This window comes from Lethenteron reissneri, chromosome 32 (assembly GCF_015708825.2).
Source record: "Lethenteron reissneri isolate LAM-NWPU_2019-01 chromosome 32, ASM1570882v1, whole genome shotgun sequence".
NCBI lineage: Eukaryota > Metazoa > Chordata > Hyperoartia > Petromyzontiformes > Petromyzontidae > Lethenteron > Lethenteron reissneri.
The window spans coordinates 5387943-5415594 of NC_083810.1; the positions used below are offsets into that span (position 1 = coordinate 5387943).

The 27652-nt window shown below is 58.2% G+C and overlaps 1 protein-coding gene across 1 annotated transcript in view; it reads left to right on the top strand.

Annotated features, from left to right (window-relative positions):
• The window catches only part of DCHS1 (dachsous cadherin-related 1), a 46714-nt gene extending 20257 nt beyond the window's left edge, over positions 1-26457 (top strand). Inside the window, exons 3-23 of the mRNA XM_061563796.1 lie at positions 998-1220; positions 1798-2031; positions 2166-3173; positions 3596-3771; positions 4505-4601; positions 5325-5479; positions 6409-6651; positions 7218-7339; positions 14588-15084; positions 15479-15718; positions 15870-16004; positions 16396-16611; positions 16792-17306; positions 17545-17887; positions 18176-18283; positions 18628-18854; positions 18971-19119; positions 20417-20547; positions 21146-21453; positions 21552-21693; positions 22780-26457. Coding sequence (XP_061419780.1) covers positions 998-1220; positions 1798-2031; positions 2166-3173; positions 3596-3771; positions 4505-4601; positions 5325-5479; positions 6409-6651; positions 7218-7339; positions 14588-15084; positions 15479-15718; positions 15870-16004; positions 16396-16611; positions 16792-17306; positions 17545-17887; positions 18176-18283; positions 18628-18854; positions 18971-19119; positions 20417-20547; positions 21146-21453; positions 21552-21693; positions 22780-25436 — 7926 coding nt within the window. The 3' untranslated portion in view covers positions 25437-26457. The remainder of the gene's footprint in view (positions 1-997; positions 1221-1797; positions 2032-2165; positions 3174-3595; positions 3772-4504; positions 4602-5324; positions 5480-6408; positions 6652-7217; positions 7340-14587; positions 15085-15478; positions 15719-15869; positions 16005-16395; positions 16612-16791; positions 17307-17544; positions 17888-18175; positions 18284-18627; positions 18855-18970; positions 19120-20416; positions 20548-21145; positions 21454-21551; positions 21694-22779) is intronic.
• The last annotated feature ends 1195 nt before the right edge of the window (positions 26458-27652 follow it).

The following is a 27652-nucleotide window of genomic DNA, read 5'->3' on the forward strand; positions in this document are numbered from 1 at the left end:
CTGTGAGTACACAGTGAGTGTGGTGTGTGTGTGTTGAGGCTGTGAGTATACACTGTGTGTATGTGTGTGTGTGTTGAGACTGTGAGTACACAGTGTGGTGTGTGTGTGTGTTGAGGCTGTGAGTACACAGTGTGGTGTGTGTGTGTTGAGGCTGTGAGTACACAGTGTGGTGTGTGTGTGTGTTGAGACTGTGAGTACACAGTCAGTGTGGTGTGTGTGTGTTGAGACTGGAGATACACTGTGTGTATGTGTGTGTGTTGAGACTGTGAGTACACAGTGAGTGTGGTGTGTGTGTTGAGGCTGTGAGTACACAGTGTGTGTGTGTGTTGAGACTGTGAGTACACAGTGAGTGTGGTGTGTGTGTGTTGAGGCTGTGAGTATACACTGTGTGTATGTGTGTGTGTGTTGAGACTGTGAGTACACAGTGTGGTGTGTGTGTGTGTTGAGGCTGTGAGTACACAGTGTGGTGTGTGTGTGTTGAGGCTGTGAGTACACAGTGTGGTGTGTGTGTGTGTTGAGACTGTGAGTACACAGTCAGTGTGGTGTGTGTGTGTTGAGACTGTGAGTATACACTGTGTGTATGTGTGTGTGTTGAGACTGTGAGTACACAGTGAGTGTGGTGTGTGTGTTGAGACTGTGAGTACACAGTGAGTGTGGTGTGTGTGTGTGTGTTGAGACTGTGAGTACACCGTGTGGTGTGTGTGTGTGTGTTGAGACTGTGAGTATACAGTGAGTGTGGTGTGTGTGTGTTGAGGCTGTGAGTATACACTGTGTGTATGTGTGTGTGTGTTGAGGCTGTGAGTACACCGTGTGGTGTGTGTGTTGAGGCTGTGAGTACACCGTGTGGTGTGTGTGTGTGTTGAGACTGTGAGTACACAGTGTGTGTGTGTTGAGGCAGTGAGTACACAGTGTGTATGTGTGTGTTGGGACTGTGAGTACACAGTGTGTATGTGTGTGTATGTGTGTGTGTATGTGTGTATGTGTGTGTGGTTCCCAGGCTGGGCACACCTCTGAGAGCTTGGTGCGCGTGTCGCTGGGCTCCGTGGCCCCGCGGCCCCCCGAGTTCTACCCGGCCACGTACACAGTGCACGTGCTGCGGGGGAGTGCGGCCGGCACGCGCGTCACCGCCGTGGTGGCCACCGACGGCTCTCCCGGCCCGCTCGTTTACTCCATCGGCGCCGGCAACCAGGACTCGCTGTTCCGCCTGGATCCGTCCAGCGGTGCGTCTCGCCCCGCCGGCACGCGCCGGTGACGGCGCTGGGGTTGTTATCGCCTGCTGGCAAAAAAAAAAGTTATCTTCGATCCGAGGGCGGTTTTGCCAGATTTGTCAGAATGGCCAGTTGACGTGGCTTAGCGGTAGCGCGTTCGCCGCTTGTTGCAGACGTTCCGGGTTCGGATCCATAGAGCTGCCCTGGTTAATACTGCCATGTGTATTCGCCATGCAAAGACTACTTTGACGTCGTTTGAAATAGAGTAACACATTGCATGCTGGGATCAGAGTCCAGATTTTCTGAAAGTTAACGACTACTACGCAACTCCGATAAGTACGGTTGACTCCGTAACGGTGCGAAAGAAGTTGAACATCCATGCATGCTTACGTACACACATACATACAACAACTGTAACCGGCGACTGCAAAACCTCAGGAGATCCCTCTTGAGGAAGATGGGCAAACACGTGCAATCATGAAAATTGGAACGAGGGAAAAGTAAACGCCCGTCAACGATCCGTTTGTCAACCGTCGCCTGCGTCACACGCGCCTGACGTGTCATGCGGATCTGTCTGCGCGTGCCGCAGGGGTGATCTCGCTGGCTCGGCACACGGGGGACGCGCCCGCCGCGGTGCGAGCGCTGGCCGTGTGGGCGCGCGGAGCCGGGGGCCTCTCCCGCGCCGCGGCCAACGTCAGCGTCAGCTTCGTGTCTCCGGGTCGTGCCGCGCCGCTCTTCTTGCGCGACCGCCACACCGAGTCCGTGCCAGAGGACGCGCGCGTCGGCACGAGCGTGGGGACCGCACGCGCCAGCAGCACCTCCGGTCAGTGCTACCCTCTTTGTGCGCGCGCTCGAACGATTCGAATTAAATAAACGCCCGTTGTTTTCGAGACACGTCGAAACGCAATCGTGGTCTTGACGCCGAGTCTGCGCCGCCCGTGCCGCCGCCGCCCGCAGGTCGCGTGCGTCACACCTTGTCGGGGGGCGACCCCCACGGCCGCTTTGCGGTGGATCCGCTGAGCGGCACGATCCGAACGCAGGCCCCGCTCGACCACGAGACGGCGCCGGTGGCGACGCTCGCCGTGACGGCGGCCTCGGGGGACCCTCCCATGTACGGCACCGCCACGGTCACCGTCCTCGTCGGCGACGTCAACGACAACGCGCCCGCCTTTACCGCCGGCCACAATGCCGCCGTCGCCCTGCCGCGCGGCGCCCGGGTCGGCTCCGCCGTTTACGCGGCGCGGGCCACGGATGCCGACTCCGGACCCAACGGCCAGGTGCGATACCGGCTGCGGTCGAGCGCCGGAGGCCGATTCGGGGTGAACTCCTCCACCGGAAGCGTCACCCTCCTGAGGCCCGTGAGCGCCGAGCCGGGCGACGTCTCCCGCCAGGTCGTCGTGTTGGCCGAGGACGCCGGAACGCCGGCGCTCACGGCCACCCTCACCCTGTCCGTGCTGATGCCGGGAGATCGGAGCGGGTTGGCGTTCGAGCAGGAGACGTACCGCTTGGCGGTGGGCGTCGACACGGCACCCGACACGCGTCTGCTGCGGCTGAGCGCCGGGGGGGGCGGCGGGGACTCCGGGGTGACCTACGGCCTGCGGGACGCCGGCGGCGGCGTGTCGGTGTCGCCGTCGGACGGCTGGCTGTACGTGCGGCGCTCCCTGGAGGGGGAGGCGCCGGGCGTGCGCACGCTGCACGTGCTCGCCTGGAACCCGGCCGCACCGAGCGAGCGCACGGCCACGGCGACGGTGAGCCTCACCGTGACGGCCGCCGGGGCTCTGCCGGCCGCGCGGGACGACGGCTCCTGCGCTCCGGGCGAGAGCACGCGCCGCCTGCACGTGCCGGAGAATCGGCCGGCAAGGACGAGCCTCGGCAGGATGGCCCAGGCCGCCGGTGGTCAGCTGGCGCACGCCCAGTACCGCCTCTCGCCGGCCCACGACCACTTCCACATCGACGCCGTGACAGGTGCCGTCCGTCAGCAGTAAACGCGGAAACGCCTTCACGTTCTGTCAACCACAATCGCATCACACACGCGCAAGGATTTTTGACAGCAGGGCCGTGCAGCGGTTATTCGTTCCGCACAGCAAAAAGTACCCGAGTTCGATTCCTGCCTCGCGTGAGCGTTGTTCTGCCCCCGTTCTCCAGTTTCCGCCAAAAGCTAATCACGGAGCGTAGATGGTGTTAGCCAAACACCGCAATGTGGCAGCACCCTCCTGAATGAAAAGTCTTCTCACACGACGAATCACTTCTTTACCCAGGGAACACCCTCAGTGTGGCTTGCCTGGGTAAAACAGTAACGACGATTATAATTGTTGTTCTGTGCCATGCAATCACGACGATGGTGATCCGTAGCAACGCGCCGTGGTAACCCGCTGCGCTGTGTCCAGGTGAGCTCAGCACGCGGACGGCGCTGGACAGGGAGGAACAGGGCGAGTACCGACTGCAGGTGGTGGTCACTCGAGCCGGCACGGAGGAGAGCGTCACGGTGTGCGTGACAGTCACCGACGACAACGACAACACTCCCACCTTCGTCGCCATGGCAACAAACCCGCTGGAGCTCCAGGTGTGTGTGTGATTGTGCGTCCGTGTGTGAAACATTGAGGCTGGCCTGCCTGTGATCCATCCTGGGTTTAACCAGGGAGCAGTGTGTGAGGAGCTCACAGCTCCTTGAAAGATCTGGACACAGTCCCATTGGCGAGCTCCTCCGGCAGGCGAGGCTGCCTTGGCTGGGTCATGTAGCCCGCATGCCCAGTCACCGCATGCCCAAACAGATTCTGTTTGGCTGGATAGAGGGAACTGAATAGGTACGGCGTGGGCTTGAGAAGAGGTGAGCTAAAGTTGTACAGGAGGACGTGCAGCTGAGGAGACTTACCGATGACCGGTACCAGCGGTGTCAAGATCGCCCTCTGTGGAGGAGGCTCGTGAAGGACGCTGCTGGGTAGTTGGAGGCAGTCGCCCTCCAACAACAACGGAGGGCAAAGGAGCGACGCTCACAACAACGAGCAGAGTGCCAGGTGGCTAAAACGCAGCGAGTTGGCACAGTGGGGAGCACAGGTGGTGCATCAGCCAGTCATCCGAGCCAGCACATCAACGCCACTTAGTGGTGAACTGCGCTTATCGTTGTGTGTGCACGCACACGATTCTGGCTCACATGTGTTGTGCGCGTGGCCACCTGCACCCCCCACGATCTTCACACGCACGCTCATGGCACCTGCTCCCTGGCGCTGTGCAACCCCTTGCCCTGTCCACTCACACAGATCCTGGATTTCCTGTCCCGTCCCCCCCCCACCCCCCAGGTTCACCCCGGAGCCGATTCCGGCTGGACGCTGGGCCGCCTCACGGCCCTGGACCCGGACGCCGGGGAGAATGGCACCGTAGTCTACTCGCTGGCGGGTACGCCCCACGGCTCAACGTGAACCCAACGTCGCGACCTTTCACTCTTCGACTGACTGCTACGATCTCGTGCGCGTTCCGCTGCGTGCTATATTTTAAGACGCAGGAGAGATGCATGCTGCTGCGCGGTTTCCCCGAGTGAGTCTGTGCGCGAATTGCAGACGTGTGTCATTTGGTCAATGCTGGATGAGATTTTCACTGCTCCAACATGCGTGTGCGTGTGTTTGAGTGTGGAGAGCGGTAATGTAGCAGTGAGCACACTGCGCTACGAACCTGGTGACCCGTGTTCGATTCCCGCTCACGGCCATACATCAGTGATAAATATCTGAACCGGGCCTTCGACTCAGCCTCAACTGAGTACCTGGTGCAGTGTGTACAAAATCAGCACGGAGGGTAGAAAAAAGTGGCCGGGCCTTGTCTTGGCCATACTAGCCCCTCATTCGCCGTCCGACCTTCATAGGTGCTCACTAATAGCACTTGCCCCAACAGCCTGTGTGGGCTACCCGAGGGATCTTTGTGAGTGTACATGGCCGTGCCTCGTGCGGCTTAAACAGGCGCTCACGTAGTATTATATATTTTCCCCTTTGCCGATATTCATTTCCTCTCTCGCTAAGACTCCCCAACAAACACACGGGGGCTGGCGGCGAGCCGCGTGCGCCGCGGCGATGCCCGACTCGTGGCGCCGGTGTCTGTGGGTTTCGGTGTGCGGCGGTGCCGGCTTAGGTCCAGACGCGCCTTGGTTCCGGATACACGCCGACAGCGGCGTGGTGAGCACGGCCGGCTGGCTGGGCGCCGAGCGGACTCGATACTCCCTGGTGGTGACGGCGGCCGACAGGGGCCAACCTCCTCTCAACAGCTCCATGCAGCTGCACGTGCAGGCGAGACACACCGCACGGCCCCCGGCCACGCTCGCACCGCGCGTCGCTCCAGTTGCACCGTCTCTGCCGCCATTCACCTCCGATAGGAGCTCCGGGGCCCCCATTGCGAGCATCCGAGATGATCACGTCTTTGAAATCTGGATATTTCCACACTCACATGAACAAATATGATGTGTGCATGCGTTTTTGTTCCCAGGATATCTGTTCCTTCTCACTGGCTTCTCGCCATGCGCCAACATTTCCGAAATATCGAAATTACTGTTGCAACTGCCCCTGTATCAACAATTTAACAACGTAGCGCAGAATGTCACCAAAACGGCCGTCATTCCAGCACCCCCCAGCCCTCTCAACTTGCTCAGTCGCAGATACGGAGACACCGAGACTCCGAGACACAAAGACACGCACACAGACACGGAGACAATAACACAGTCACAAATACACTCACGCAGTTTGACAAATTCCCATCGCGAATTGTTGGCACCGCACTTAAATTCTCAGTTCTTAACGAGGTCATCGCGAACTTCGGCTTGGCCTAAATTTCGATTTAAAGTTTTCGTAAATGCAGGGATTCATCTTCTTGGTTCTTTCGGTAAAGTCACGTAGAAGGGAAGTAATAAAATAATAAAAATATAACATAATAAAATAATTATGTTTTATTTTATAAAATAATAAAAATAAAACATAATAAAATAATTATGTTTTATTTTGATTATTTTATTACTTCCCTTCTACGTGACTTTACCGAAAGAACCAAGAAGATTCGTCTTGGCCGCGAAGATCGAGGGAGCCCGAGCGTGGGCGACGTGAAGAGAAAAATGTCGAGAAGCATGGCTGTCGAGTTCGCTCGAGTGAAGGCCGTTTCGCCGGCGGGGGCGTTAGCGAGCGGTTGCGGGGCCGCACCTTTGACTCTTCTGTTTATCCCGCGATAGGTGCGGGCTATGAAGGGCCTCTTGGAGGCTCCCGAGTCCTCGGTGGTCCATCTCGTGGCGGTGGAGGGGACCAGGCCTGGCACCGTGATCGGCTCGGTTTGCGCCAATGCAAGTTCCGGGGTGGGCTGTAAGAGCGACGCGGAGGTCTTGTACCGCATTGTGGGGGGCACTGATCGATGGGGGACATTTGGAGTGGATGCGACCACCGGACACGTCTACCTGGCACGCGAGCTGGACTACGAGGTGAACTTCTATGACTGATGCTCCTGCTGTTGTGGAGTGACTCGTGCAGCCAGCTATGGCTGCAGGGTTTTGGTGGTACATGTTGTTTATGTCGTTTATTGTGAAAATTTGGTCACAGTTCCTATGATCACTGTTTCATTGCTTTTGTGGCTTTATTTTGGTGATTTAGAAAAGTTTTTTGGTTTGGCAATGTTTGTTTATTGTAGTACGGAGTTAGACTGATGGCCTTAATCTAAGTTGTCTGGTGGTTGTTGTTGTTTGACTTGCATCCCACTGGGATTTTTGCACACAGCGTTGGTGTACGGTGCTTATATTTTTCTGTCTTTTCTTGGATTTTCTGTTTGCACGCAGTCACATATTCACTTTAAGATGTTTTCTTGTTCATGTTTTTGGTTTTGGTTTGTTGCGGTTGCACCCGATTCAAGAGCCGAATGAAACTGAAAACTGAAACTGAAAACTCACACGGCGAGCGGTCTCCATGGAGGACATTCTTACATGCAGGGAGTGTGTGCGTGTGCTTGAGTCTGTCTACAGCAGCATGCTCAGGTGTGTCCGTGCTGTTGCAGGTCTCCCCCACGTACCAGCTGCAGGTCGCCGTCGAGACGGTGACATCTGCGTTCGCGTCGCCCGGCCGCTTCCTGCTGCTCGTGTTCGTGAGCGTCACGGACGTGAACGAGCACACGCCGAGGTCACGACCCCGTTCCCCCTACGAGACATCTTCTTTACCAGTGGCAAAATATAGTAATAGGTTTTTACCCTTTCAACTGGTACAAAAAACTGACACCCTTATACAAGGAATCATGTTTGCAATAACCACAACACAAGCAGTCAATATGCCCTTTGGCGTCATCTGGTCCAACACCATGTGAGACTAGGCTCTAAGAAAAGCTGTCTCGGGTGTGGACCAATCAACTTCAAGGACAGTGCATATCATTATCATTATCAGAGTTGTTTTCTTTTTGTTTGCATTTTGACTGCTTGTGTTGTGGTTATTGCAAACATGATGCCTTGTATAACCGTTCCCCCTCTCAGTGGCTGTAGTTTCACACGGAGTAAACCACCGCACGCTAGCACAGCGGCTCCCAGCTCTCCTGAAGGACACCGTTAACCCTCGATACATTTTCAGTGCCTGCCATGCAGTCCAGAACTTTTGGTATTTTGTGAATAAAATCGGATCTGCAAGAGTTCTGCAGACCAGCTCCCACGGCCTTGCGGAGACACCAGTGGTCCACGTCGCAAGGATCTTGCTTATAAACACCTGGAATTCACCAGCATTGGTTCAAGCAAGCCCGACCCTGCCGATGAGAGACTTCATTTCAAAGTGGTCCCGAGTTTCCTTGAGTTGAACCAATGCTGCTGACAAGATGCTCTCCCAGGAGGCCGTGCAGTTGATGGGTTGCGTAGAAAATACATTTTAAAAATTACGTAGAGAGACAAACGTGGAAAGGAAGTGCTCTTTATTTTGTTAACGATCCGTCGGTTTTGTCTCATCCACACTGCAGGTGACAACAACTCACTCACCCACTTACTCACCCACTCACTCACCCACTCACTCACTCACCCACTCACTCACCCACCCACCCACTCACTCACTCACCCACTCACTCACCCACTCACTCACCCACTCACTCACCCACTCACTCACCCACTCACCCACCCACTCACCCACTCACCTCACCCACTCACTCACTCACTCACCCACTCACTCACCCACTCACTCACTCACTCACCCACTCACTCACCCACTCACTCACTCACCCACTCACCCACTCACTCACCCCACCCACTCACATCACCCACTCACCCCTCACTCACCCACCCACTCACTCACCCACTCACCCACTCACTCACCCACTCACGTCACTCACCCACTCACACCACTCACTCACCCACTCACTCACTCACTCACTCACCCACGATCACTCACCCACTCACTCACTCACCCACTCCACCCACTCACATCACCCACCCACTCACTAACCCACTCACACCACTCACCACACCACCCACTCACTCACCCCACTCACCCACTCACTTCACCCACTCACCGCACTCACCCACTCACACCACGATCACTCACACCACTCACCCATCACTCACCACTCACTCACTCACTCACCCACTCACTCACCTCACCCACTCACCACTCACTCACTCACTCACCCACTCACTCCACCCCTCACTCACCCACTCACCCATCACTCACTCCTCACCCCTCACCCACTCACTCACCCACCCACTCACTCACCCACTCACCCACTCACTCACCCACTCACTTCACCTCACCCCCCCACTCACCCACTCACTCACCCACTCACTCACCCACTCACTCCACTCACCCACTCACTCACCCACTCACTCACTCACTCACCCACTCTCACTCACCCACTCACTCACTCACCCACTCACCCACTCACTCACCCACTCACTCACCCACTCACCCACTCACTCACCCACTCACTCACTCACCCACTCACCCACTCACTCACCCACTCACTCACCCACTCACCCACTCACTCACCCACCCACTCACTCACCCACTCACTCACCCACTCACCCACTCACTCACCCACTCACTCACTCACCCCTCACCCACTCACTCACCCACTCACTCAACCACTCACTCACCCACTCACCCACTCACTCACACCCACTCACTCACCCACTCACCCACTCACTCACCCACTCACTCACTCACCCACTCACCCACTCACTCACCCACTCACTCACCCACTCACTCACTCACTCACCCACTCACTCACCCACTCACTCACTCACCCACTCACTCACCCACTCACTCACCCCCACCCACTCACTCACCCACCCCCACTCCCACCCCATCACACTCACTCACCCACCCACTCACCCACTCACCTCACTCACCCCCACTCACTCACCCACTCACCACTCCTCACCCACCACTCACCTCACCCACTCACTCACCCCCTCACTCACCCACTCACTCACTCACTCACCACTCACTCACCCACTCACTCACTCACTCACTCACCCCCACTCACCCACTCACTCACTCACTCACTCACCCACTCACCCACTCACTCACGCACTCACTCACTCACCTCACCCACTCACCCACTCACTCACCCACTCACTCACTCACCCACTCACCCTCACTCACCCCCCCATCACTCACCCACTCACCCACTCACTCACCCACTCACTCACTCACCCACTCACCCACTCACTCACCCACTCACCCCACTCACTCACTCACCTCACCCACTCACCCACTCACTCACTCACCCACTCACTCACCACCCACTCACTCACCCACTCACTCACTCACCCACTCACCCACTCACTCACCCACTCACTCACCCACTCACTCACTCACTCACCCACTCACTCACCCACTCACTCACCCACCCACCACCCCTCACTCACCCACTCACTCACCCACTCGCTCCTCCACCCTCACTCACTCACTCCCCACTCACCCACTCACTCACCCACTCACCCACTCACCCTCTCACCCTCTCACTCACCCACTACTCACCCACTCACTCACCCACTCACCCAGTCACTCACCCAGTCACTCACTCACCCACTCACCCCTCACTCACCCACTCCTCACCCACTCACTCACTCACTCACTCACTCACCCCACTCACTCACTCACCCACCCACTCACCCACTCACCACTCACCCACTCACCCACCCACTCACCCACCTCACTCACCCAACTCACCCACTCACTCACCCCTACACTCACTCACCATCATCCACTCACTCACCAATCACTCACCCACTCACTCACTCATCACCAATCACTCACTCACCCACTCACCCACTCACTCACCCCTCGCTCACCCACTCGCCTAACACTCACTCACTCACCCACTCACTCACCCACTCACTCACTCAACCCACTCACCCACTCACCCTCTCACCCTTCCCTCACCCACCACTCACTCACCCACTCACTCACCCACCACCACTCACTCACCCACTCACTCACTCATCACCCACTCACTCACCCACTCCACTCACCAACTCACTCACTCACCCACCACTACACACTCACTCACTCACTCACCCACTCACTCACCCACTCACTAACTACCCACTCACCCACTCACTCACACCAACTCACTCACCCACTCACCCCACTCACCCACTCACTCACCCCCACTCACCCACTCACTCACCCACTCACTCACCCACTCACCACTCACTCATCACCCACTCACTCACCCACTCACTCACTCACTCACCCACTCACATCACCCACTCACCACCCACCACTCACTCACTCACTCACCCCTCACTCACTCACCCACCCTCACTCACCCACTCACTCACCCACTCACCCACTCACTCCACTCACTCACCCACCACTCACCCACTCACACTCACTCACTCATCACCACTCACTCACTCACTCACACTCACCCACCCACTCACCCACTCACCACTCACCACCACTCACTCACTCACTCACCCACATCATCCCCACTCACCCACTCACTCCACTCACCCACTCCACTCACTCACCCACTCACCCACCATCACCCACTCACTCACCCTCACCCACCACTCACCCACTCACCACTCCCACTCACCCACTCACTCCACTCACCCACTCACCCACCCACTCACCCACTCACTCACCTCACACCACTCACCCACCCACTCACCCACTCACTCACCCACTCACTCACTCACTCACCACCCTCACTCACCCCTCACTCACCCACTCACCCACTCACCACTCACTCACCACTCCCACTCACTCACCATCACCCACTCACCACTCACTCACTCCCCACCCTCACTCACTCACCCACTCACTCACCACTCACTCACCCACTTCACTCCCTCATCCCACTCACTCAACCACTCACTCATCCCACTCACTACCCCCTCACTCACTCACCCACTCACCCCTCACTCACCCACTCACCTCACCTCACTCACCCAACTCACTCACCACCCACTCACTCACCCCTCCACCCACTCACTCACCCACTCACTCACCCCACTCACCCACTCACTCACACTCACTCACTCACCACTCACCACTCACTCACCCACCAACTCACCCACTCACTCACTCACTCATCACCCCACTCACTCACCCATCTCACCTCACCCTCCACTCACCCACTCCACTCACCCACTCACTACCCAGACCCATCACTCACCCACTCACTCAACCAACTCACCTCACTCACCCACTACCACTCACTCACCCCTCACTCCACTCACTCACACGGCACTCACTCACTCACCCACTCACTCAACCCACCACTCACCACTCCACCCCTCACTCACCACTACTCACTCCACCTCACTCACCCAACTCACTCACCCACCTCACTCAACCCACTCACTCACCCACTTCACTCAACCTACTCCAGCCCACACTCCACCTCACCTCACTCACCCACCCCTCACTCACCCACTCACCCAATCACTCACCCACTCACTCATCACCCTCACTCACTCACTCACCCACTCACCCCCCACTCACTCACTCACCCACTCACCCACGCACCCACTCACGCACTCACTCACCCACTCACCCCACTCACTCACTCACTCACCCACTCATCACCCACTCACTCCTCACCCACTCACCCACTCACTCCCCACTCACTCACCCCTCGCTCACCCACCCTCACTCACCCACTCACTCACCCACTCCTCACTCACCCACTCACCCACTCACCCTCTCCCCACCCTCTCACTCACCCACTCACTCACTCACTCACTCACCCCCACTCACTCACCCACCTCACCCACTCACTCACCCACTCACTCACCCACTCACCCACTCACTCACCCACTCACTCACCCACTCACCCACTCACTCACCCTCACTCACCCACTCACTCACCCACTCACTCACTCACCCACTCACTCACCCACTCACTCACTCACTCACTCACTCACTCACTCTCACCCACTCACTCACTCACCCACTCACTCACTCACCTCACTCACCCCACACTCACCCTCTCACCCTACTCACTCAACCACTCACCCCACTCACTCACTCACCCACCACTCACCCACTCACCCACTCACTCACCCACTCACTCACCCACCACCCACTCACTCACCCACCCACTCACTCACCCCACTCACCCACTCACTCACTCACCCACTCACCTCACTCACTCACTCACTCCACTCACTCACCCACTCACTCACTCACTCACTCACTCACTCACTCACTCACCCACTCACTCACTCACCCACTCACTCACTCACCCACTCCACCCACTCACTCACGCACCTCACTCCATCACCCACTCACCCACTCACTCACCCACTCACTCACTCACCCACTCACCCACTCACTCACTCCACCCACTCACTCACCACTCCACCCACTCACTCACCCACTCACTCACTCACCCACTCACCCACTCACTCACCCACTCACTCACCCACTCACCTCACTCACTCACCCCACTCACTCACACACTCACTCACTCACTCACCTCACCCACTCACTCACCACCACTCACTCACCCACTCACTCACTCACTCACCCACTCACCCACTCCCCTCACCCACTCACTCACCCACTACCTCACTCACAACCCCACTCACTCCACCCCACTCACTCACTCCCCACTCACCCACTCAATCACCCATCACTCACCCACTCGCTCAACCCACTTCACTCACTCACCACTCACTCACCAACTCACTCACTCAACCAATCACCCACCACCCTCTCACCCTCTCACTAACCAATCACTCACCCACTCTCCCACTCCACCCCCACTCACCCACTCACTTCACTCACCCATCACCACTCACTCACACTCACTCACCACTCACTCACCACTCCCCCCACTCAATCACTCAACCAATCAATCACCCACTCACTCACACCCCTCACCCACTCACTACCCATCACCACCCACTCACCCACTCACTCACCCAACTCACTCACTCACCCCTCATCACTCACTCACCCACTCACTCACTCACTCACTCAGTCACCACCCACTCACCTCACTGCACCCATCCACCCACTCACTCACCACTCACTACCACTCGCTCAACCACTCACTAACCACTCACCCCTTCACTCACCCATCACTCACTCACTCACTCACCACTCACTCACTCACCCACTCACCCACTCACCCTCTCACCCTCTCACTCACCCACCCACTCACTCACCCACTCACTCACCCACTCACCCACTCACTCACCCACTCACTCACTCACCCACTCACCCACTCACTCACCCACTCACTCACCCACTCACTCACTCACTCACCCACTCACTCACCCACTCACTCACTCACTCACCCACTCACTCACCCACTCACTCACTCACCCACTCACCCACTCACTCACCCACTCACTCACCCACTCACCCACTCACTCACCCACTCACTCACTCACCCACTCACCCACTCACTCACCCACTCACTCACCCACTCACTCACTCACTCACCCACTCACTCACCCACTCACTCACTCACCCACTCACCCACTCACTCACCCACTCACTCACCCACTCGCTCACCCACTCACTCACTCACCCACTCACTCACCCACTCACTCACTCACCCACTCACCCACTCACCCTCTCACCCTCTCACTCACCCACTCACTCACCCACTCACTCACCCACTCACCCACTCACTCACCCACTCACTCACCCACTCACTCACCCACTCACCACACTGCTTCTTCCTTCGCACTGGTTCACTTTGGAATTCCCTCCCAATCGTCTCTTTCCCCAAGCTCTTATAGTACCTGGCTCAGTTAAAGAAACGTGCTTCACTCTTATCTCTGACATTGAGAGTGCCGTTTGTTCCCGGCCACTTGACATTTGGACCCTTCGGCCCTGTACTCAGCAACCGTGATATTAATTGTATTTCAAAATGAGAACGTCGACCGCGCTCGTGTAACACTCCATCCGTCTCGGCCGTCGCGCGTCCAGGTTTGTGCAGGAGGCCCCGCGCATCTCTGTGCAGGAGGGCCTCCCCGTGGGCCGTGCCGTGCACACCTTCCGGGCGACGGACGCCGACGGGAGCCTCCCGAACCGCGACGTCCGCTACGAGCTGGCGCTGCAGACGCCCGGCTCCCCCGCGGCGTTCGCACTCGACCCCGTGACCGGCGTGCTCAGCACCGCCGTGGCCCTGGACCGCGAGGCCGTCCCGGCCTTCCTGCTCGTCGTCAGGGCGACGGACCAAGCGCGCGAGCCCGCTCGGCGCCGGGCCTCCGAGGTCACGGCGCTCGTGACGGTCGGCGACGACAACGACAACTCCCCCGTGTTCCTGTCGGCCAATCGCAGCGCCGTGCCGGAGAATGCTCCCCCCGGGTTTCCCATAATGCACGTGGTGGCGCGGGACGCCGACCTCGCCGAGAACGGCACCGTGCGCTACGCGATTGCCGACGGCGACAAGGACGGGGCGTTCGGCCTGCACCCCGTCACAGGTGACGTCGCGCGACGCGCCCCGCGCGGTGCGTGCACGTGCCGTGGTTGTGGCAAGGGCAGTGGTTCTCAACCCATCTGGAATGGTGACCCCCTGACCCCCCCCCCCCCCACCCCCAAGTCGCTTTGCCAGAGCACGGACGCTATAATCGGGTCAGCACGGTATTAGTCAGGCATGTTGTGTATCCTTGTGTTTTGTGTTAGTGAGGCATTGGTTTCACGTTGCGTATCAAGCATGTTTTGTCACCGCAGTGCACATTTGAAATGTCTCCTGCACTGTATCCATGCTGTAGCCTGAGCCCTCCCTGAAAGGTTTACCCACACTGTGGGAGTCTTGTATACACGGGCACCCCTCCTCTTCCTCCGCTTACCCCGTGCGCCTGCCCGCGCGTGCAGGCCTGCTCTCCGTGGCGCGGCCGCTGGATCGCGAGCGGAGAGCCGAGTACACGATCACGGTCGACGCTCGCGACGGGGGGCGCCCCCCACGTAGCAGCAGCCAGGTCGTCACGGTCGCCCTGCGCGACGCCAACGACGAACCTCCGCGCTTCCCGCAGCACGAGCAGGCGGCCAGCGTGCGGGAAAACGCGCCCCCCAACACCCCCGTGACTCGGCTGCAGGCCACAGACCCAGACACAGGTACGGGTGCCGCGATGCGTCTTTCACGATGGTTCGCTACGGAAAGTCATCGCAGGTTGCTGTTCAACGGCGTTCCGTGCGAGACCGTGACGCGTGTGGAAGAGGCGAGGAGTGAAGCTTTTGATGACGCCCGAGTGACGTGTCCGTCCAGGGGCGAACGGAGCGCTGGAGTTTGAGATCCCGGAGGGGGTGGCCGGCGGCTGCTTCCGCATCGACCGCTCGTCGGGGCAGATGAGCACGACGAGGAGCCTGGACCGGGAGGAGCGGGGAGACTACGACGTCCCCGGTGCGTCGCGTCGTCCTCGTGACGGTCCCCGCGAGGCGCCGCGTCGACAGCGAGCTCTTTAAACTGGGCCCCATGTGAATAAATAAATCTAATGTTCAATGTGTATATTTCTTCCTGCCTCAGCAGTCCGCCTGCTGTATTTTTTCACCTGAATACGATTGCTCGTGTTGCGATCGAAACATCGTGATTTTTTAATATTTTTATAATTTTTCTATCTACGTGGCTTTACCGAAAGACCCCAAGAGAATATATTTTCCGTCGAAAATATCAAGAAGATACCAATATTCAGGGTCTTGAGGGGGAGGGGGGAGGGGGGCGGGGGCAACACCCAACATGCCCCCCATTCGATCGCCACCGGCTTCACGGGGCGTGCGTGCTCATCTCTCGGCAGTGTTGGTGCGGGACGGGGGCCGGCCGGCACGCTGGGCCGTCACGGTGGTGCGCGTCGCCGTGCTGGACGAGAACGACCACGCGCCGCGCTTCGGCCCGCACCTTGCCGGGATGCAGCTGCAGGTTCCCGAGAACCGCGAGCCGGGACCGCTGCTGCCGCTGTCGGCGTGGGACCCCGACGCCGGGGAGAACGGGCGAGTCACGTTCCACATCGTGGGTAAGTGCCGAATACACCGAGCATCTTCTTGTTTCCACTGATCGTAAAAAAAATATATATATAAAAAAAAAGATGCACGCCGGGGAGTCCGGCGGGTACGCGCGCCACCCGCGCTGTACGCGCACGCGCCTCCCCGTACCCGCGTCGAGCCCTCCCCTCCTTCCCGCGGCCTCTCCGCAGGTGGCGACCCGCGCGGGGCCTTCCACGTGCACGCGGACACGGGTCTGCTGTCGACCGCACGGCCGCTGGACCGCGAGGCCGTCCCCTCCTACGAGCTGCGGCTGGAGGCGCGGGACCAGGGGGAGCCGGCACGCTCGCACGCCATCGCCGTCTCCGTGTCGGTGACGGACGAGAACGACCACGCGCCCGCCTTCCCGCAGCCCGCCTACCGGGCCTCCTTGCCGGAGGACGCGCCCCCGGGCACCTCCGTGCTGCGGGTGGCGGCCGGCGACCCGGACCGGGGCGCCAACGCGGCGCTGGTGTACTGGCTGGAGGGCTCCGCCGGCGGGGCCTTCTGGGTGGACGAGCGCTCGGGGACGGTGCGCACGCGCTCGCCCCTGGACCGCGAGGCGAGGGACTCGTACCGCTTCTTCGTGGTCGCGTCGGACTCGAGCCCCGGCAACCCGCGCAGCGCCTCTGTGGCCGTCACCGTGACCGTGCAGGACGTCAACGACAACGTGCCCGTATTCCTGCAGGTGCGCGCGTCCCGCCGCACCTCCTGCGCTCCGTTCGGCTCGGTTAATTCTGCGGCTCGTCGCTACTAACCAGAGAGCTCAACTCGGCCGCTGGGCCGCTCGGCGCTAGGGCGAGCGGCCCGCAATCAGAGGGATTGGCTCGGCCCACCATCCCTCTGGGATCGACACGACACAATGGCGCGGTGACGCCGTGCTCGTGTTGCGCTGACGCGCGTCGTGCCCCGCGTGACCCCGGCAGGAGCTGCTGGAGGTGACCGTGCCGGCGGCCTCGGTGGACGGGGAGGTTCTGGGGCGGCTGCAGGCCCGGGACGCGGACTACGGGCCCAACGCGGCCGTGCTCTACCGCGTCCAGGACCCACGCGTCACCGTGGACAGCCGCACCGGCGAGCTGCGGACCCGGCCGGGCTGGGGGGGCGGGCCGGCCTCCTGGGACCCAATCGTCGTCACGGCGACGGACCAGGGCAGCCCGCCCCACTCCGCGTCCGCCTTGCTGCTGCTGACGCGGCAAAACTCGGCGCAAGCCGCGCTCCGCTTCTCCCGCCAGCTGTACGCGGCGACGCTGCCGGAGCACGCGCCCAGAGGTGCAGATGCCCACCATGCAGCCCAGCGCCAATCCTCACTCGGGGGCCTTTGCCGTGTGGAGTTTGTCTTCGCAGATGGGATTGTACCATGAGTCGTGTGGCCTGTCAGGCAGAGATTCTAAATACCAGCGGTGTAGCCTTTGGGATTGCTGCACAGTGGTGTAGCCTTTGGGATTGCTGCACAGGGGTGTAGCCTTTGGGATTGCTGCACAGCGGTGTAGCCTTTGGGATTGCTGCACAGGGGTGTGGTCTGATAGGGATTGTAACACGAGCGGTGTGGCGTGACAGGCACCGTCGTCGCCACAGTGGAGGCTGCGTATCAGGATGGATCCAGTGGCCGCATCATCTACAGCATCGTCAACAACCAAAACATTTTCTACATTGACAGCAACACAGGTGGGTGCAGGCCGAGGGCTCCGAGCCGGCTCCGAGCCAGCCTGGTCCAAGGGGTAACCACCGTGACCCTTGACTTCATCCTGTTAAAAGTCCGCGCGACTTTTGGTTGGGTGGAGCAGATTTACTTTAATGAACGTTATGTTTGCCGGCCTCAGTTCACTGTGTTACTCGTTTTGCCTCAGAGGCTCAGAGTGTTATTGAAAAATGCGTTGTGAGTTTCTGTTATCCGTGCCGATGGGCCACATGCGAGCGCATCAGCAGCAGCAGAAGCATCACAAAGGGTCTCGTTCCGGTCTAAGCGTGGTGCGCTCCTGATCGCGACGGTCGCGCGCGCTCCAATGCAGGGGCGGTACACGTTCAGGACGCGGCCGCGCTGGACTACGAGGTCTCCCCGCGTCTCCGGGCGGTGGTGTCGGCCAAGGCCGAGGCAGGAGGGGGTCGAGGGCCCCAGGCGTTCGCCGTGCTGGAGGTGACGCTGACCGACGTCAATGACCACGAGCCGGTGTTCCAGCACGACCGCTACGTGGCCTTCGTACGCGAGCAGAGCAGCTATGGCACCGACATCGCCACGGTGAGCTGGTCGAGCGCGCGACGCGAGCCGACGCGCGGTAAGGGGCGCGCTCGTTCGCACGGTACGTGCGCGCGTCCGGGTGCCGTAGCGAGGTGCCTCCCCGTGTGCGATGGCAGGTGCTGGCCAAGGATCGAGACGATGGCTCCAGCCGGGAACTCGTCTACTCCATTCCATCCGGCGAGCACGCCAGCATCTTCCAGATCAATCGCCATGGGAACATCAGCACGAACACCATCCTGGACCACGAGATCACCGATTTCTACAGGTTTGAGTAGTGTCCACGTTTACACTATGAGACCTCCTTTACCAGTGGCAAAATATTGTAATAGGTTTTTACCCTTTCAACTGGTACAAAATCTGACACCTTTATACAAGGCATCATGTTTGCAATAACCACAACACAAGCAGTCAAAATGCAAACAAAAATAAACAACTCTGATGATGATAATGATATGCACTGTCCTTGAAGTTGATTGGTCCTTAGAGCCTAGTCTCCATTGGTGTTGAACCAGATGACGCCCAAAGGTGTATTGACTGCTTGTGTTGTGGTTATTGCAAACATGATGCCTTGTATAAAGGTGTCAGTTTTGGTACCAAGTTGAAAGGGTAAAAACCTATTACTATAGTGTCCACGTGTCCATCGGCCCGATCGTGCACGTGTGTCCGGACGAACAGAACGCCTTGAGCTAATGGCTTGCAGGAAGCGGCCCCTGGTGGTTATTGTATCTGGGCTGCCGTCTCGGTCCGCTGCTGTTCGATTGCTGTGCATCAGTGAACAGTGGCCAGGAACAAACAGCACCTATATACCAAAGTTATAATAGATAAGAGCTCACGCGTTTCCTAACTTGAGCAAGGTTATTATTATATAAAAGCTTGGCAAGAGCGCTGGTGGTGGTGGAAGGGGACTTGAAAGTGGAGCGGTGCAAGGCGAGAAGCAGAGAGAGAAGTGAGGGGACCTGCAGTGTGGATGGATGAGACTGGACAGTCTGCTAGAGTTGTCAACATGGGTGAAGGAATCGGTGAGCAAATTTTACGGGAACAGTCATCATGGTAGCAGCTGTAGCAGAAGTGATATACAAGCGATAGGGTGGGTGATTGGGGGAGTGAGTTTGTGGGGCGAGTGTGACGGAGTGAGTGTGTGAATGGGGAGCGGTGGTGTAGCAGTTAGCGCGCTGCGCTACGAACCTGGCGACCCGGGTTCGATTCCCGCTCACGGCAAACACCAGTGACGATTATCTGAACCGGTCCTGGGCCTCCCCTAGGTCGACTCAGCCTCAAATGAGTACCTGGTGCGATGTGTAAACATCGCCTGCTAGGGAGACAAAGGTGGCCGGGCGTGGTTTTGGCCACCCACCTCCTCGTGTGCCGTGCCGGCCTTTATAGGTGCTCGCTAACAGCACTTGCCCCTACAGTCTGTTAAGGCTATACGGGGGATCTTTGTCTTTTTGTGTTGTTGTCACCTGTCTGGATGAGATTAAATGTGTAGTAGACTGAATCCCCAACGCGGCTGGTCGGTTGTTGGTTGCTCCTGCGTGTGCTGCTGTTGGTGCGCTGGGGCTCAGGGTGGTGGTGTGGGCGGTGGATCAGGGCAGCCCTCCCCTCACGGGCTCCACAACGCTCTCCGTCTTCGTGGTGGACACCAACGACAACACGCCCACCATCCCGCGGCCCCCCACGCTCAGCCTGCGCGAAGGTCAGAGCCTCCGAGTGCCCCGGCCCAGCAGCCTTTGGGGGTTGCGAGGCGGTGGTAGACACTTTGGTTATAAATCGCTGCGCTAAAAAAAAAAATCACGCGAAAAGTGTTTATTTACTTTGTGACGTCGCGCTCTGCTTGGAATATATTTTTCTGTTGTGCCTTTCCAGGCCACGATTGCTCAGCGGTAGAGCGAGCGGCTCGCAATCGAAAGGTCCTGCGTTCAAATCCAGGTCTAGGGTTGACTCAGCCCATCATCCCCCGAGGGTCGATAAAATTAGTATCCACTTTGTGAGGAAGTCAACGATGGTTGTCCAATGGAAAGACTCGCCGCTGGATGGTAAACAGGAGATGAGCACCGACTCAATGCTCATCTGAGCAGGAAGTCATCTTAACTGCCCCGTGGCAAAATCTGGAAGATAAAAATCATTTCACAGCAGAACCAGGGACTTGCCCCACTCATTCTGAAAATTCTTACCAAAAATTAGCGAAGAGGCTCCCAGCCACGGGCCTGCAGAAGGGGAAACGGCCACAGCGTCGGCTCCGCCATCGGCGGCGACGCTTGCGACACGCCGATTGACCCCTGTGCCGCGTGCAGACATGGAGCCCGGCTCTCTGGTCACCCTGGTGACGGCCAACGACGTGGACTCGTACCCGGCCCTGGAGTACAGCTTGGCGGCGCAAGCCGGCGGCGTGCCGGAGGGCGAGGGGGCCGGCGGGCCCTTCGGACTGGTGCGCTGGCAGGGCTCGCTGCTGCTGTCGCGCGCACTGGACCGGGAGCGGGCGGCCCGGCACACGGTGTCGGTGCTGGCGTGGGACGGGCGGCACGCCGCCGTGGGCAACCTCACCCTGCACGTCACCGACGTCAACGACAACGCGCCCGCGTTCGACCAACCGCACTACCGGGTGAGCACCCGCGTGACCTATCGGGGGTTGCGGCGTGCCGCGGCCGTGTTCTGATGGCGGAGCTCACCCCGGCGCTGTGCGTTGCCCGTGCCGTGCAGGCCTCCGTGGTGGCGGACAGCCCCATGGGCACGGCCGTCGCGAGGGTGGTGGCGCTCGACCCGGACGCGGAGGAAAACGGCCGAGTGTCGTACCGCGTGGCGTCGTCCAGTACAGCCGGGTTCTCCGTCCACCAGCTCGACGGTGCGTAGCTCCGGCCAAAACCAGCGCCGCTCCGGGCTGGACCCGGCATGGGCAAAGAGACAGCACTCAAATCCAACACTTTGTGCAAATGATGGAAAAAACCCGTCACGTACCGGCTCGAAACATTTAGATTCAATAGTCTGTCGCTCCACACAAAGTTCCACAGTTAGGCCCTGCCTTCTCGATGCTTGGAAAACGTGGACCCCCGATGAAAGATTAATCTGCGCCATTTTTAAATGTTCAGGCTGGCCTGCCTATAATCCATCCCGAGTTTAACCAGAGTGGATTTTGTGAGGTGAGGCTGCGTTGGCTGGGTCGTGTAACCCACATGCCCAGCCGCTGCATGCCCGAGCAGCTTCTGTATGGTTGGATAGAGGGAGATAAACCTGCGCTACACGGGCTAGAGAAGAGATGGACTGATGTGGTAAAACAGGATGTGGAGCTGATTGGACCGCTGGTACCGATGACTGGTACCAGCGGTGTTAATGTTGGCCTCTAAGCAGGATGCTTGTGAAGTACGCTACAGAGGAGTGATGCTCACAACAATGGGTGGAGCGCCAGATGGCTAAAACACAGAAAGTTAGCACAGTCGGCAGCACAGATGGTGCATCTGCCAGTCATCTAAGTCAACTGGGTCTGTCCTGTGACCTCCTGCCAGCAAGCCTGCGACACTTCACGTCGCCTCAAGGTCCACCTAGCCTGGCACAAGCGCCACTTAGTGATGAATGATGGTTATTGTTGTTATGTGCACGGGTGCATATGTCTTTGTCTTTATGGCAGGGAGTGGTGTCGTGATTAGCGTACTGTAATAGGAACCGAGTGACGTGAGTTTGATTGGCGCTCACGGCCAACACCAGTAATGGTTATCTGAACCAGTCCAGGGTCTCCCCTGGGTCGCCTCAGACGTAAATGAGTCACTGCTGTGGTGTGTAAAAATCAGCGCTGGCTTTTCGAAGAAGGCTGGGCATGGTGCTGGCCACCCACCCCCTCAAGTGCTGCGTTGGCCTTCGTAGGCGGTCGCTGACAGAGCTTGCCCCAACAGTCTGCGAGGCTCTAGAGGGATCTTTGTGTGTGTCCGTGGTGCAGGCTCGGTGGTGGTGACGGGTCCCCTGCAGGTGAACTCGAGCGACGGGTTGGCCTGGTTGGTGGTGGAGGCACGAGATGGGGGGCGTCCCCCGCTCAGCGCCTCCGTTCCGGTGTTCGTCGAGCTCTCGCGAGGCCCCGTGTCTCCCCCCCTGCTGCGTGTGCACGTGGCCCGGGCCCACGGCCTGTCGGTGAGCGAGGACACCCCCAGCGGCACGGTGCTCACCACGCTCACCGCAGAAACGGCGTCGCGCGACGGCGAGGGCGTGGCGTACAGCATCGTGGCCGGGGACGAGAAAGGGATCTTTGCCGTTGACACTCAGCAAACGTCACCCACGGCAGCCCCCGACGTGACGGGAAGCCTCCTGCTGCTGGGACGACTTGACTTTGAGACCAAAGCATTTTACAACCTGACTATTGTGGCATTCGACGGCACGGGCGCCCACGGCAACGCGACCGTCAATGCGATCGTGCGCGTCACCGACGCGAACGATAACCCGCCCGTGTTCAGCGTCCTGGAGTACCACGCGAGCGTCAACGAGGATCTGGCGCTGGGCACCGGCGTTGTCCGAGTGGCGGCCACTGACCCCGACTCGCAGTTGAGCGGCGGCATCCACTACAGCATCAGCTCGGGAAACGAGCGCAGCCTATTTGGGATCGGCGAGTCTTCGGGCGCCATCTCCCTTTTGGGGCCGTTGGATCGCGAGCGGCAGGAGCAGCACAATCTCACCGTGCTGGCCTGGGACGGCGCGCACGCGGCCCTCGCTGTCGTCTCGATCAACGTCGAGGACGTCAACGACAACGCCCCCTTCTTCCCCGCGGAGCGGCTGTACGCCAGCGTGCTGGAGAATGAGCCCGCGGGCAGCCTGGTGACCGTGTTGCGGGCCGTGGACTGGGACACGGGCCCCTACGGAGCGCTCTCCTACTCCACGCTCAACCGCTCCGCGGGGAGCGTGGCGAGCGAGGGGGCGGGAGTGTTCGCGCTGGACCCCGTCACGGGCGAGCTGCGCACGCGCGTGGCTCTCGACAGAGAGAGCGTCTCACGCTACGTGCTCGCGGTACGAGCGGAGGACCTGGGCGGGCTGTCCGCCACCGTCGGTGTGATCGTGCATGTAACCGGCGTCGATGAGTTCGAGCCCACGTTCACGGAGGCCACGTACCAGTTCACCGTCCTGGAGAACGCGCAGGCAGGAGAGAGCGTAGGCGTGGTCAGTGCCACAGATAAAGACGGAGGCTTGGATGGAATCGTGCTCTATTATCTAAAATACCCCTCTGTGTATTTCGGGATCAATGAAACAACTGGACACATTTATTTAAAAGTTAACAGTCGGACTGGCCTACACCAACGTCGATTTAGACGTGATGCCAGGGAAGTTTTTCTGAAAATTCTAGCAAAGAGCCCACTACCCGAGTCTCGAATATCAATTGCTGTCGCGGTGATGGACGTGACGCACACCGCCATCGGGATTGAAAGAGAAGGCTCAAGCATCTTTCTGGCTGTCGGCCTGGCCGTGGGATTCGGGGTCTTTGCCGTGGTTCTCATTGTGCTGCTCGTCGTCCTGATCCGACGCAAGAGGCAGTCTGGAAAAGGCGGCGGCAAGACCGGTGGCAGCGGCCGCCCGTCGCAGATGGACATGCAGCTGGTGGAGCCCGCAGACATGTACCGCACGGTGCTGCCCCATTACTCGGCCGTGGGGCCCGCTCTCATGGGGCCCGACTTCCCCGACCACTCGGCCCACTCCCACTCCAGCGGACGCGGCTCCGCGGAGGGAGATGCCGCGGCGGACGACGAGATCCGCATGATCACGGAGAACCCGGCCCGCGGGCCGCACGGCTACCACGGCCCGGCGGGGGCCCATTCGACTCTACGAGGCCCGGATTCCGGTATCCAGCACGACACCGACCACCTGTCCGACATTTCGCACGTCACGCATCTCTCTTCCGAGATGCGCGGCGGCGGTCTGGGAGCGAACGAGGTGTCCGGATTGCGCTCCCCGCTGGCCAGCGTGGCGGACGAGTGCGACTCGGGCCGCAGATCGGACTCGATCCGCAACTTCATTCTGCAGACGCTGCAGCAGGCCGAGCGGGCGGCGAACCACGGGGGCGGCCGGGAGGCCGGCGCGACTAGCCGAGTCTCGAGAGGCTCCAGCGAAGACGGCCGACCTCCGGTGGAGGGGGCGCTCACTTCCATCGTGGCCTCCGAGGAGGAGCTGCGAGGGAGCTACGACTGGGACTACCTGTTGAACTGGAGCCCTCGCTTCCAGCCGCTGGCCGGGGTGTTTGCGGAGATCGGGCGCCTGAAGGACGAGTCGCTGCACAGCCAGCAAAAGTCGTCTGCGCTGCGAGCGCGCGTCCAGCACAAGCCGCACGTCCTTCCACCGCCGCTCATCACCAGCGTGGTGCCGCCGGGCACCCGCGCCGTGGCGCCGCGTCCCGTCATGTCGTGGACTACCATCCCGCGCTCGCCCATCACGCATGAGCCGCTCTCCACGTCGCACGCCATGTCCCCCAGCCTGACGCCCTCGCTGTCGCCGCTCGCCACTCGCTCGCCCGTCGTGTCGCCTTTCGTCACCTCCCAGCCCCACGGCCCCACTGCCGTCATATTTGGTAACGGACAGTCTCCCGACGGGGCGGGCGAGGATCCGGAGATGCACATATGACAACCGTGCGATTAAAAAGTCTGTTTCTATTTGGATCCACGCGATCCACCCGCACTGTTGGACATGCTGTGAACACGGTTTTGCTTAAGTGAATTAACTCTCGCTAAAGGGTTGATTCGTGAGTCGGTAGTTTTCATAAACTCGCGTCCGCTCTTAAGATTCTCAGTCCAACACTGATCCAGCGATCACCATCTTAACCACAGTACAGTATTACAACACAGTATTACAGCCTTCCATGTTTGCAGTATGATGGAAAAGTAAACTTCTTGAAATGACCAAGTCGAACATATAATGCACCAAGGCCGTGGGCCCGAGTCCCCGAAAGCATCAAGGAACAAGTAACGGCGGACACTCCTGCAAGGGCTGCATGGTGTCAACCCAAGAGCTCCTGCCCGACCTCCTCCTCAATCCACCATCGCCACACAAGGAGGCCTTGCACGCAGCAGCAGCACCACCAACACCACCACCACCGGCTGGCTGCCTTTGTGGAGCTCACTACGGGCTTGCACGCGTGCAGCACCAGTCGGCATCACTTTTGCACACACACACACACGTGCACTGCATGAATGCACTTTGTGCACACAGCTACAGGACGTGCCTGTACATGGTTACTGTGCATACACACATATGTCCAGGTGTGTGTGTGTGTGTCGGAGCCACGGGGCAGAGTTGGGCACGTCGGGATGTCCGCGAGTAGTATTGGTAATCGTGTACAGTATTGTGTCTTTTTGTTTGTGCGCTGCTGTGTATTAACGGTGTCAGATTAGTGCAGTGCGGTCTTGTGCACGCGAACATGTCGCTGTTTAGCGGTGAGTAGCGTAGTCATTGTGTTGTGTACGGTACATTCAGTATTTGCCTCGTTTGACGAGCCTGACGTATTATGACATCGCTTGCTCTGCAGGTGGCACGTGTTGAGCTTCTACTTAGATAACCCAACATCATGTGCCACTGACGTTTGATTGAATATTGCATGTTTAGTAATTTGTAACTAAACCCATTAAATGTGGGTTTTTTCTAGAAATGCAAGAGTTGTTTTTTCTTACTTTTGGAAGTTGCCCTGAAGTTTAGTTTTAGAGTGTTTTAAAGGTCAGACTGCTTATTCAAATCCAAAAGCAGGAAACACACAATACCAAACACAATACCACATGTGGCTCCACTCTATATGATGTCAATGATATTACCATGACTCGCATTGTAATGGACTGACATTGTCAGAACTGACGTCTCGCATTGCAAATTGGGTAAAAGTTAAAGAGCAAATGGAGAAAATGTTAGAACACAGTGTATTCTTTGGGTCTTTCGGTAAAGCCACGTAGATAGAACAAATAATAAAAATAATAACAATATCACGACGTTTCTATCGCAACACAAGCAATCGTTGTCAGGTGAAAAATATAGCGGGAGAGCTTGTGTTGCGATCGAAACTTCGTGATATTATTTTTATTTTTTAAATATTTGTTCTATCTACGTGGCTTTACCGAAATACCCAAAGAATATGAATTCCTGCAGTCACGAAAGCTTTAAGTGAACACAGTGTATGTTGAAGTAAATGAGAGGACTGGGATCTTTGACATTAAAATGCCAAACAAAAGATAAAATGCTTACAACTATTGTTCAAAGTATTTAGAAAATGATCACATGAATAGCAGAACAGCACGGAAGTATCTTCAGCACAGAAGCAGTTGATGATTGGTAAATCACACGCTGAGAATGAGATGTCATAGTGTGGTTGTTGGCTGGAGAGATGCACCACGTGCAGTCACTCCCGTCCTTTGTAACTGCCATCGGTCTGCTTGAGGTAGCGGGAGTGCTGTCCATAGTATCGCATGGATCAGAGAGCTCAATAAGCAGCTCGAAAAAATGTTTCTGGAATTGAAGCGCAGGTGTGTGAGACGGAGTGCGGGGAATTTCGTGACAAGACAGAAGCAATGCAGATGCTCAGATGAAAACTTGACCGGTGAGTGGGACGTGCGGTCCAGGATGGGGGAGGACCGATTGCCGAGATATATTGGAGTGGTTTCCATGAATTCGGCGATCAAGGGGAGGAAACCATCTGAGGGCAGATGGTAGGGTACTGTCATGGAATTTCTTGGACATTGTCTACTGTGGAGCATCTGCTGCGATCATGCGCAAGTCAACGGTTTTGGGCATAATGGCACCCTGATCGTGAGAGAAAGATGGAACCAATCGTGTGAAAGAGACAATCATACATCTGG